The 12,463-nt window shown below is 34.3% G+C and overlaps 1 protein-coding gene across 1 annotated transcript; it reads left to right on the top strand.

Moving 5' to 3' along the window:
• Nucleotides 1–3,505: 3,505 nt before the first annotated feature.
• On the top strand, nucleotides 3,506–5,178 carry LOC139483360 (uncharacterized). The gene is made up of 2 exons (XM_071267384.1): nucleotides 3,506–3,563; nucleotides 3,824–5,178. The coding sequence occupies exons 1-2, from the start codon at nucleotides 3,506–3,508 to the stop codon at nucleotides 5,176–5,178; spliced, it is 1,413 nt and encodes a 470-aa protein (XP_071123485.1).
• The last annotated feature ends 7,285 nt before the right edge of the window (nucleotides 5,179–12,463 follow it).

The following is a 12,463-nucleotide window of genomic DNA, read 5'->3' as shown; positions in this document are numbered from 1 at the left end:
AGTTCTATAATGTCAGATGCATCTGTATAACCAGTTATATTAGCGAAACATTATAATTTGAAATAGTATTAACATACTTCCAGATACATGTATATGGCTTTCATTATCACTGAACTAGTATATATATTTGTTTAGGGGCCAGCTGAAGGACGTCTCCGTTTGCGGGAATTTCTCGCTGCATTGAAGACCTGTTGGTGACTTTCTGCTGTTGTCTTCTCTATGGTCGGGTTGTTGTCTCTTTGACACATTCCCCATTTCCATTCTCAATTTTATGATTGTTCGTGTATTTTCGTAAATGTGTTCAATCTTGTATTAGCAAGTAGCAGATACAGGACTGACTTTTTTTTGTTATCGATACATTTGGAACTTGGTCTGACTTGTTGAATATCACTCTGTTAAGCATCCGTTGATACTATTGTCAAATGTAGCGATTCAAAAGAATAACGTTTTTTATTGGTTTTTTTTTTTTATATTCAGATCTGTTATTAATCTATTGGTTGCTTGGTTACATATTTTCATGGTTGAATGATAATTGTGAATTTCACAAGACAGGAAAACAATAACACAGGATATATATTGCTGTATAAAAAAAAATTATCCATGACACTGGTTTAGTAATAAGTTTATTTGATAAAAAAAAAAACATAATCAGCACGGACTATGGTGATAAAGTTAATTCTCTATATTCTTTTTTATGAGTAATAAATCAACTGAATTGCTTCAACAAAAAATTCAAATCGAATAGAACATTTAGGCTTTTTGCAATTAACTACATATACAAACATTTTAGCATCCGTTTTACACTAAAACACACTTAAGATCATTTAAATATTGGTACGTGATAAAACGATACAACGTTTATTCAAATTTTACGTTTCTTTTTATCATGTTATTGATTGTGAAAAGATGCAATATAATTGATTTTTTTAAATAAACATACAAACAATGCCACTTCTTGGGATTCTCGACTCTACTGATGTTAATTGTACCATTGCGGTTAATCAATCATCAGATCATTTTGACGGCTCTTCAACTGTTTCGGTCCTTATACATTTTAGGCTTTCAAATATTTAGTTTTGAGCGATCCTGAAGAAAGTATATCAAGAAGAGTTTCGGACGCATGAAATTATTAACGTGGTTTTTTTTTTATTTATTTATTTGACAGTTATATATTATACCTTCATCATGCCAATCATCGTTTAAAAGTCCAAATTTGTATGCATCTGAAATATCGCTTTAATTATAATGATTATAAATACATATCTATAAAAAGATAGAAGGTAAACAACAAAAGTGGTGTCATATTTTTGTATTTAACCTGATTATTTCTATTTTGTAATTTTAAGTTCAATCATTACAAAGTACAGGTAAGCACACATATGTGTATACATGATCCTATAACAGATACACATAATGAAATACCTACATATATCTTCGTCGTATTGAGAGCCTTTTGATTGTAAACAGGTGTAAAGTTAAACTTCAGGTAGATTGACAGTGCATCGGGTTTAGTTATTTGATAGGCATATTTACTGAATTTTGTCTCATTTTCTGTAAACAGCTTTTTGTCACACCTGGTAAGTTTGTATTTATTATTTTTTATCGTAGTATAGATAGAAGAAGGTGTAACCCCTTAAAGTAGAATATTGTATATGACATAATTAAGGTTCATCATAACACATGGATAGAGATCGCTGTGTTTACACCACAAAATCTACTATGACTACATACAAAATGATGCATCTATGAAAGTTTTGAGGCATGCAGACCTCGATATATTAAAATTATATGTTATGTGGTTTATGTTTTAGAAAATTAAAATCTTACATAGATTTTGAAGTGAGTTTTCGTCCACTCTGCAGAAGATAGCAAAAAACACAAAAACATGAGTTTCATTTTAATTTTACAGTTTAATCGACTAATGTTTACAGGTGTCTAGTGTCCATATATTTATTGTTCATTTAAATCAATACTACTCACACATTTAATATATAAGGGGAACTTCCCAAACCCCTTTCTGAATCCAGTTTCTGTTGACACATTCTGCAGGAATGAAAAAAAAGGAAAAGGAAAATCTAGAAAAATTTATAATTTTCTGAAACATAAAATTCATTTACAATTTAATTGTCTTGTTCCTGCCAGGCCTTAAAACCCTTCATGGTGCGCAGGTTTGTCTGTACTCAAAGTAAAATTTGTGGTGTAAATACGGCCATATTAGCCAAAAGGTTATGAAGAACATGAATGACACATGCATACACAAAATATTTCAAATGGAAAAAAGTTGCCGTTAACATTAGCTTGACTCAATTCATTATAGCTTTTACATTGAGTACAGGAATGCGTAAATGAACATGTGTTGACTATGTGTCATATGACAATTGCGCGTTTTATATTTTGATGTTTTGGGAGGCGACTTTCCTGGTATGGAACTTGCGCGTTTGTCTAATAAGTTTCTCAAGTAGCACTGCAATCAAAATAATCAAAGCATGCAAAGGTTAAATCATATTCAAAGCTGAAAGGGGTTTAAAACTAACAAATCAAATACAGTATGCTGAAAACGTTTAGGAAGTCCTTGGTTTTTTAGAAATCCCAGCAATGTGTAATTGTCTGAATGATAGCATCAACATTTGTCATGTTAAAACAGACGTATCGACTCTTAAGCTGTGGCATCGACCTAGAACTAGGATCCTTAAAAAATATCTTGAGGGAACAGGCTCATCAGTCTCTTTTTTTTTTTTATTTAGTATGCATTTTTCTAATGCAGGAGCAATCTTAAAGACAACCAACATTCCGTTCAACCTAGGCAATATCAACACTTTCAGGTTATTATTTTTAAACGAATAGAATAAATTTGCATGATTACATTACATTGATTACATCAATGTATAATCTGCTGTAATAAATAAATTATATGCGAAGAGTCATATTTGTGTGGTTAAATTATCTATATGAATAGTTGACCATTGTACCGAATACTTAGTCAACATTTAATTTGTATTACAATCGAGATACGGGGGCCTGGGTTGGTTGGTTTTATTTCATTGTTTCAATTTACGGTTAATGTTTTCATTGGTAAACATTACGTGTTTGTGATTGTCCACATTATATACTTTACTCTATCAATTAACCTGTTGGGTCTAGTACATCGGTTCAGACGTTATAAATAAGATAATTATAAAACTTCTTTAGGTGAAATTGAATTACAGGAGTTTTAACTATGCTGTTTAAGAGACATGTAATGTCGTTAGATCAGATAGCTTTTCACATTTCAGTTTTATATATGTTTGTGGTTTTCACATTTAGTTTTTGAACGCTCCTGATACATGTGATAAGATAAAACTTCGATCGCAATAAATTAAAAGTGTTTATTTTCATTGTCTTATTTTGTCAAATACGACAGGTGTCAACTTTAATGTATTTTTTTTCCAATATGACCTAACATGTATACTTTTTGTCTACAGAAACTGCAACATGAGTTCCACGATTTTTTGTGGTATATGTCATTATGCGGATACCATCAAAGATGCAAGACAGTGGTGTACAAATTGTGAAGAAGTCTGACTGTGCGAGGACTGCGAAAAAATTCATAGGTCTACCAAAAATACCAGAACCCACAAAATTATTTCCATTGATGATTATCAAGAAATAAAGGATGTGTTGGTAAGCCAAGTATGCGAGCAACATGGAAAAAGTTACGATTTGTACTGTCCTACACACGACAACGCTATATGTATCGTCTGCATCGATCAACATAAATCCTGTTCTCAAGTCATTCCACTAACCGAAGCTGTTGTAAATATAAAAGAGTCTTCTGCTCTTACAGACTTAGAAGATACGATAAATGGAGCGCTACATAATAGTAAACAAAATATCAAAGGTATTAAGGCATTTGCTGAAGCATTCGATAAACAAGAGGAAAATATTAAGAAATGCATTAAGGAAGTGCGTGAAAAACTGAATAAACGTTTAGATGACATAGAGCAGAAATTGACAAAAGACTTTTCAACAAAATCTGAATGTTGTAAAACTGCATACGAAGAGACAATAAAGCAACTAATCTTAGCAGACGATAAGTTAGAAAAGTTAAAGAAGGAAGTCGAAAACCTGAAGAAAATTGCATCAGATGAACAAATATTTCTAGGAACGCGTGATATTGGTAATGTGGTTGAAAAAGAGATTAAGACCATAAAAACCATATGTGATGTTGGAAAATCATATGAAATAGACCTTGCACTAGATGATAAAATTTCGTCATTTTTAAACAATGTTCGTCAGCTTGGAAGCATATCAATTCAAGAAGACAGTGCCAATTTGCAATTTGAGGAACCCAAATTAAATCAAGCCCAAACCCAAATCTCTCTACCACTAGTAAATGTCGTACAGGAATTCCAATTGAAACACAAGTTTAGATTAGAAAAAGCTAACTTTAAGATGACCGTGACCGGTTGTATCATGTTACAAAACGGAAATATGCTTATTGCTGATCATTGGGATAAAAACATAGTATTGATACCTTATGAATGTGGTAAAAATTACAAATACATTCAAGTTCGTGGATATCCTTATGATTTAACAATGATAGATCCCGATCATATTGCTATAACATATGGAGGTTCTGGAACTTACACACTGGATATAATAAAGCTTAGTACCGGTGTGGTCGAACAGGAGATTCCAACTAAACAATTTGCCAAGTTATTTTTCGTAACATTAGGGTGTTTTGGAATATCTTACTGGGATTATAAATTGTATGTGATGGTTGAAAGGGTTGGAATAGTCGTCCTCGATACATCAGGCTTAGCCTTAAAAACATTGCCGATAGATACTGAAAACGGTCGGAAACTTGTCGTCTTTAAAGACAGGATATACTATACTAACAGAAAAAAGAACATTATTCACTGTCTGGATTTAGCAGGTCAGGAAATGTGGGTCTATCAAGATAAATCTATCGTTGAACCTTGTGGCTTAGCTGTAGCTAGCAACCTTGACGTGTTTGTATCATGTAGCAAATCTAGCAATGTTATACTTATAACATGCGACGGAAACGATAGCACTGTCTTATTTAGAAAAGGAGACAATCTAGTTAAACCTAAAGCTATACATTTCAATAGAGAAAGGAGAGAATTGTTAATATGCAATGAAAGCAACCAGCATGCTGCAGTTTACAAAGTAATATAGAATATCTAAGACATTAAATGTCATCAATTTTATTCTTTGAACATGGTTTCCTTTATCGTAAAAACATAGATGTTCTTCAATGTGATGATCGTTAATTCGCGATAAATGCATTGTTTTCTGACGTAAACAGTACGATGTGGTCAAATTTTATCAATTCAAAGAAAGTTGACAAAATATTATAGAAAAGAGGACTAGTGGCAAAACATTGTTTATTAGGCTATATAAAAATATAGATTTCTTTTTAGAATAGTTTGTATATTAATTCGAAAAGAAATTTGTTTAATGATATTCATTGCAAAATATATAAAGACCATGTACATGTACAAATGATGTATGTAAATGTATATGTTGTATCTATAAAAGAGTAACTACTATTAGTCCGGCCGATTGGTGCAGAAATAGAGCAGAATTGCTCACTTGATGAGGAAAGCATGAAACTTTGCACAGTAGTTCTTTATTGTATATACTTTGATTTTGGCTATGGACCCACTCAGAAAAATCCAAGATGGCTGCCGTTTTCAAGATGGTGGAAAACGTGATGAATATTAAAATTTTCCGCAAGATATTTTATATAATTTCGGAAATTAAAGTAAAGATTCTTTAAAAATGGTCTCCAATTTCTAGACTCTGTTATTAATTAGTTTTAAAACATGAATAAAATAGTTTGCTTTGTTTAGAACGCATAAATTTATAAGTATGGCTGCTTATACAAAAACAAATACTGATAATCTAAATTTTATTTATATTTTACATGTCATTGTTATTGTTCTTGAATAACTTTCAGTTTTAAGGGTTTGAAATGAGCTCAAGTGAGTCTTAGTCCCTGTCACACTCGCCACCACATTTACACAGGGCGGTACAGGAAAGCATAGCCTTCAAACATTTGCACCTTCCTCTGCAACCATTCTTACAATTGCATTTGATCAGCTCATTACAACATGCAGATGCTTCCTGCAATGACGTCCAGAATGGTACCCACATTTTAGATTTGTTCCTTTCCCATCCCCATTCTCCAGGATCAGTAAATGAAGGAGAAGGTTCAAGACACCTATCCCAACACTGGCTTGCCATATAACATGCCCTTTTTGAGTGTTCCAGTAGGGCTGCTTCCGTAGGTGGAATGTTGTCAATTGCTCTCCCCTTTCTTGTAAACAGATCTTTTCTAGCTTCGTTCACCTTCAAACTCTCACTTGTTTTATCGTACATTAGTATGACAAAGCGCTCAATATCTTCCATGAGGTCCGACAAAACATCACATGCTAATTCCTCATTGCTCAAAAGGTCAAACGTTCCTGTAATTTCATCATAACTTGTCCAAGTGTCCCATGCACTTTTTTTCCCCTTGTTTGCAAATGAAGAAACTTGGTCACATCCTGTAAATGCATGAAAAAATAAAAGGCCGTGTGACTTCTCTGGACCAAGAGCATTAGCAATGTCGTGAATAGACAGGTACCTAAAGTTCTTGCCAACGCCGAATGCTATCCATAACTCAAGTATTGATTCTATCTTTTGTAATACAGATATGGCTATGACCACAACGTCGGTATCAACAGTACGAATCATCACGCACTTGTGCCCATCCGCCACTGCGTCATTTACATGTAGCATCATGCGAGTATCTGCTTCCTCCTGTGTGCATGGCGCTATTTTACTCACATCTTTCTCTTTCCTACAGTTCACATTACTTCCTGTCGTACTGACTATCTGCTTCTCCTCATCAAACACAATGTCCCTGGATACCAACTGTTCCGATATATATGCGAACAATTCCTTCTTGTTTTCATCAACTCGTAGAAAAGCTTCCCAATTTCCAGGTACTTTAGAATCAGGCAAAACTCTCCTTCTAATACCTTTCCCTCGTCTGGATCTTTCAGATGCCTTTAAACTGTCCTGAATATACTCATCCCATACCATATCGATTCGTCTGACAGAGAGCAGTTGACCTCGAATATATGGTACAACAATGTCTTTACAATAGCTTTCAAATGTCTTAGATCCTCGAGGCTTCAACATGTTAATTAAAGCTGCACCATCTATAACCAAAGCGTCAACTCTTGGAGCTTCATTCACTGACTCGGTTGTTCTCTCAAGTTGTACAAGAAGATCAGATTTCGACCCATGCCGTAATTCACCAAACTGTGAGAGGGACGGGGGTACGCCTGATTTTCGTGTCGAAAGAATTCCACCAGGTCACCATTTCGAACTTGACAGGAAACATATAACTGTGAAAAGAGAGAGCAATTTTGTTTTAAAGATGATATCTGTTGTTTTTCTTTTGAATCTGTCTTCGGTTGTTGGCGACTGAACATAAACAGCTTGTTTTGCTTGATTGGTTCGTAAATGGACTTTGTATTACTTTGTAGTCGTTCTGTGACGAACTTGTTGAATTGCTCTTTTCCGATTTCTTCTACTTTTCTGACTGTCTCGGCAACTCTTGGGTCTACAATGTCACGTGTGTCGAGAATTAACAAATCATCACTTTGTTCCATAAAAGGATTTCCCATCTCTTCTAGAACTGAGCAGAACGCTTTCACCTGCCTTGCAAATGTGTCTTGTCTACTTTTTACCTGTTCATGATGTCTTAAATCTGGTCCTTTGCTTTGATCTTTCTTGATTCTTTCCTGTGCTGATTCAAATTCATTTATCACTCTAGCTATCTCTGGTCCTGACACCATCCATCTTTGAAGCTGTGTCATATTCTCAGTTAGACCGATTGCTCCTCCATCGCCTTTCACAAGTTTGTTATTTTGCTCGTGAGCCTGGTCTATAGCTATCGATGAAATCTTTTGTGAGATTTCCTTACAACAAATCTGCCATCATTAAATTCCTTAGCAACAGTGGGTGCAACGTCAGGCAAGACCATCATATCACGTAAATGAATAGGCAGCCATCTGGCATAATTTGGATGGTCAAGTGCAAAGAACCAAGGTATAAGAAGTGCTATTGAATCTTTGTACAGTTGGAAATTTCCTTCTCTTAAAGATCTGATAAACATCAGAATCGTCATTTCAAACTTCATTGTTAAAGACCAGTAGTGAAACAAGGGACTCTCAATTTCGCGGCGCTCAATCCATTCTTCAAAAACAGGTTGATCTTCTTCAGAATCTCTTTCTTCCATAAACATGCTATAAGATCGTTTCATCAAGATATACAAAGCACTGGCAGTCACTTCATGTGCGTGTCTTGTCCGTGATACATGGGATGCTTTCAGGAATGAATCTGCAGTACCCGAGCTTGCTATGTTTGCTTGAGACAGTGCGCTAGTCCATCCACTATTATCTAACCAATCACCGATGGTTCTTAGTGCGGCTATTTGTATGTGGAGGCCCCCAAACAGGATAACTATTCGTTTTTCAGGAAATCTGTCTGACCAGTTCCATTGTACCAACTTAGCTATAGCATAAAGTGGTTGATCACACGTTATCACAGGTAACTGTCCAGGATTCAAAAAGTTTACATTGCTCATAATAACATTCATAGCATGGCGAATCATTGCAACCGACTTTGCCTCCTCTTGAAATATTGGTAACAGTGAACTTATATCTAATAATGTATCTGAATCTCCTTCAAGTCTGTTCGCATGAAAAGCTGCCCAGGAATATTCCATGTCTTCTGTATCGTCTGCAGCAACATTGTCATAAACATGCTTCAGCCATCCGTAAAATGACATTATACTATGAGCACTATGTACAAATAAACATGAAATCAGTGTGATAGAGTAGAATTTGTCATATAAAAATGCGGATATATTGCTATATTGTATAGGTGAGTATAAGCAATATGTTATTAAAACGAGTAGATATACATTTGGAGTGCCAGATTGCATAGGTGAGTATAATCAATATGTTATATAAATGAGTAAATTAGTGCTAGATTACATTGTAGGTAAGTATAAGCTAATATATTTATTGATATGTGCGGGTAGGTATTAAAAATATGACACTTATACTTAAAGTCAGTATATTCGTGTATTATAAGTTAAGCAGACCAACTAACATAAGCAGCTTTAATGTATTTGTGTATATATATTACTTTTATACATTTGATGCACTGTACCGGTGTTTTGTCGATTCAGAAGTTATCGTTGATGTTCGAAGCAAATCGTTCAAAAATCAGTTTAAAACTAAACACCAGACAATTAGAACCAACAAGTGATTATGGTATGTCTACTACAAATCATGCCTTCAAGTGGTAATCCACCGGGAGTGGTATCAACCAAGTGATCGTATAATCACGAAACATGCAAAGAAAGAAGCTATGGTTATTCAGAAATACCTATACTCCAAATTCAAGGCACTGGAAATGGAGGTACCATCAGCAACCAAGGATCCATTCAATAAAGGTATCTCTGATTTTTCTTTTGGTAGCACAACTGGTGGAACGACAGTGTAGGACTCAGGCAATGGTTTCAAATGTTCATATCTCGCAGCGGATAAAGCAATTGGTGGAATCAGTCTTTCAAAGCCATCACCTTCTTTTACCGGATGTTGGAATATCGAAATAGCTGTACCATGTAAAGATCCTTGTGCAGTAGTTGAACTTGGATTATGGTCGATATTATCAATAGCTGCTGTAGTGAATAAACCGTTTCTGAGTTGTGCAGGGCAAACAACGTTTTCAGCATTAAATGATTCACAGATCGAATTTCCAAGTGCTGTTGATAACTGCATTATTCTGTCATATGAAATTGATAAACCAAGATCGTACAGTTTGTCAACAAGTCCCCTTTTCCTTGTCTCAGCATGTATAAGTAGGCCTAGATACGTTGGTAGGGGTGGTTCCCGGTCAGTTGAATGTGATGACTGCATGCTAGATTCCTTTCTTCTTCGAACAGAAAAATTAAATTGGAGCAATTGTGCAATAGTCAGAGTACACTGGGCTTCTATGAAATTACCTGACTGTGTTTCTATATTTGGACCTCCTAGAATCATTCCTATAAGTGTTTTTAGTGATTGTGGAACTGACTTTTTCTGACAGTCAGTCTCGAAAAATCCTTTGAAGGAGGAGTTTGTTTCCATCATGTCTTTTCGAACAATTTTTGCAGCCTTTGAAAGAATTATTGCCTCATCGTCATAGTTACTTGCAAGTGCTTGTTTAATAGCTTTACCAATGTCTTCATTGAAAATTAGCAGAACATCTCTTCCTTGCTTATGAGCTTCTAAGTCTGGTATGGCTGCAAGAATTCTGTCTTTCAAGTGGGTTGAATTCAGCCTTTTACTTGTGTCAATACCAAATTGTTCTAATCGATAAGTGTACATATTCAAAAGGTCTGCTAATCTGAATATAGTAGCTACTTCTGTGTCCATTCTTGAATCCTCTATATATGCCACAAGTTCAGCAAGAACGATGCCATGAAACTGATTATCTTCCTCAGCATCGCATATTTTTTGCGGCCTTGCTTTGTTAAAAAGATTAGAGTAACATCTTTTGTGGTACATGGCTTCCTGTGAAATCATGTCTCCTGCACTCAATTTCGCTAACAGTACTGTGTCTTGCACTTCAAGAGCATATTTCCTAACGTTGCTGTCAATACCAAATGTTGCAACTTTGTGAAGTTCTCCTGAGGATTCTCCACAGAAAAAACAATCATGTGTCATTGTCACAGTTGAGCAACCAATACTTTGACGAGTTATCTTTCCTGAAGTTTCTTCACTGCCAGATTCAAGTTTTCTCTTTATATTCTCATGCCTTTCTATTTTCATTTCTGTAAACTTGTTTCTACATGTCTTGTGCCACTTGGCTTCCATTTGCTGTAACTTAAATGCTATACCTTTTTCATGATTGAATTGATTAAACATGATTTGTGTTGGAAACCAGTTGATACTTTGACATCGATTTAACATAGACTCCAATGTCCTATATCCAGCTCCAACTTCGATATCAGATCTCTTGATGTTTGCTGGACATTGTAAAGATTCAGAGGTCTTTTCCTGGCAAAAAATACATTCTTCCCAATTAAGTTCTTTCATTGTTTCAGACGAAGATGATTGTGCATCTGGATCTAGAAATTTTACTCTTTTGGACATTTTAAATCTTCTATTAGGCTTATACTACCAGCAACAATAAGTCACGACAGGTCTAAAATTAGAAAAAATAAGTCTTTTGATACAATTTAACTATTACTTAAATGATTTAAAACTAATGTATTGCCTTTTTACCTACAAAAAAAAGCAAAAACTCAAAAATGAATATTTGCCTATTTTTCAAGGCGGCCATTTTGAAAATAGACGCCATTTTGAATATCAAAGATAGATCAATACACACTTTTGCTTAGTACTCTAAGTAGTTCAAATATGTTAAATTGTGTGCTTGCAGCATCAAATATACTGCGGTTTGTGCTTTACTGGATTTTTTTTGGGACGCATGTCGGCCATCTTGAAAAAAGCCGCCATATTGAATTTTGAGAGTGGGTCCATAGCTAATATTGCTCAGTACATAAAAATGAACCATCATGCAAAATTTGGTGCTTTCCTCATCATTTGAGCAATTTTTTCACCAATCGGCCGGACTATATTGTTCATGTTATAAGAAAGACCAGTAAGTGGAATTACGAATGTTAGTGCTATAACATTGTGATAGGTATATTATCATTTTTGAAATAAATGACACATAGAGAAAACATCAGAAAACATAAATTATAATAATCACACTGTGTGTTTAATCTAGTAAGCGTTTTAAACATTTTTGTAGTTTCATTATATATAACCGGTAATTGATATTTTCTGAATGATCGAGGAGATTACTTTATCTTGTATATCATTTTGCTATTTTGAATGTGATTGGACCTTCAATACTGTTTTATACTTTTGATTTTAAATGCTTTAGAATAACTGGAGATCCTTTTTTTGTTTAATGTTTTATTTGTTGTGGCACAATTGTTTAAAATTGTTGGCAATAAATGTTTTTGACAATTAAAGACATGATACAATTTCATTTAGATTAAACTTTTCTAAAATCTGTATTTTCAATCGATAATATTTAACTGTCATAATATGTTCATTGATGTTATCTTACTCATTGTATAGAAAAAGTTTCACATGTGATACCAGGTTGAAATATGAGACATATCATATAAGTTATGTTAACGATACATAAACACATATGTACTTTCCTTTTTAAGTAATTGACAAAATAAGTATTCAGCCTTCTGTGACACGTCAGCATAAAGTGTCACCTTACATGTTTATGTCACATTAGGGAAATCAGAGAAAGGACTGATACTTTGTGTCACATTCGAATTTTTTCAACTGAATAAGTAAAAACAAGCGAATCAATCATGTTTGAA

This window comes from Mytilus edulis, chromosome 7 (assembly GCF_963676685.1).
Source record: "Mytilus edulis chromosome 7, xbMytEdul2.2, whole genome shotgun sequence".
NCBI classification, from domain to species: domain Eukaryota; kingdom Metazoa; phylum Mollusca; class Bivalvia; order Mytilida; family Mytilidae; genus Mytilus; species Mytilus edulis.
This window is presented reverse-complemented; position numbering and strand designations above follow the sequence as displayed.

Bases quoted from the DNA above. Each gene is read 5' to 3' on its own strand.
- LOC139483360 (XM_071267384.1), top strand. From the start codon at position 3,506: ATGCGGATACCATCAAAGATGCAAGACAGTGGTGTACAAATTGTGAAG. The intron at 3,564-3,823 runs GTGCGAGGACTG...CTGCTCTTACAG, and splicing joins AATTGTGAAGAAGTCTGACT to ACTTAGAAGATACGATAAAT.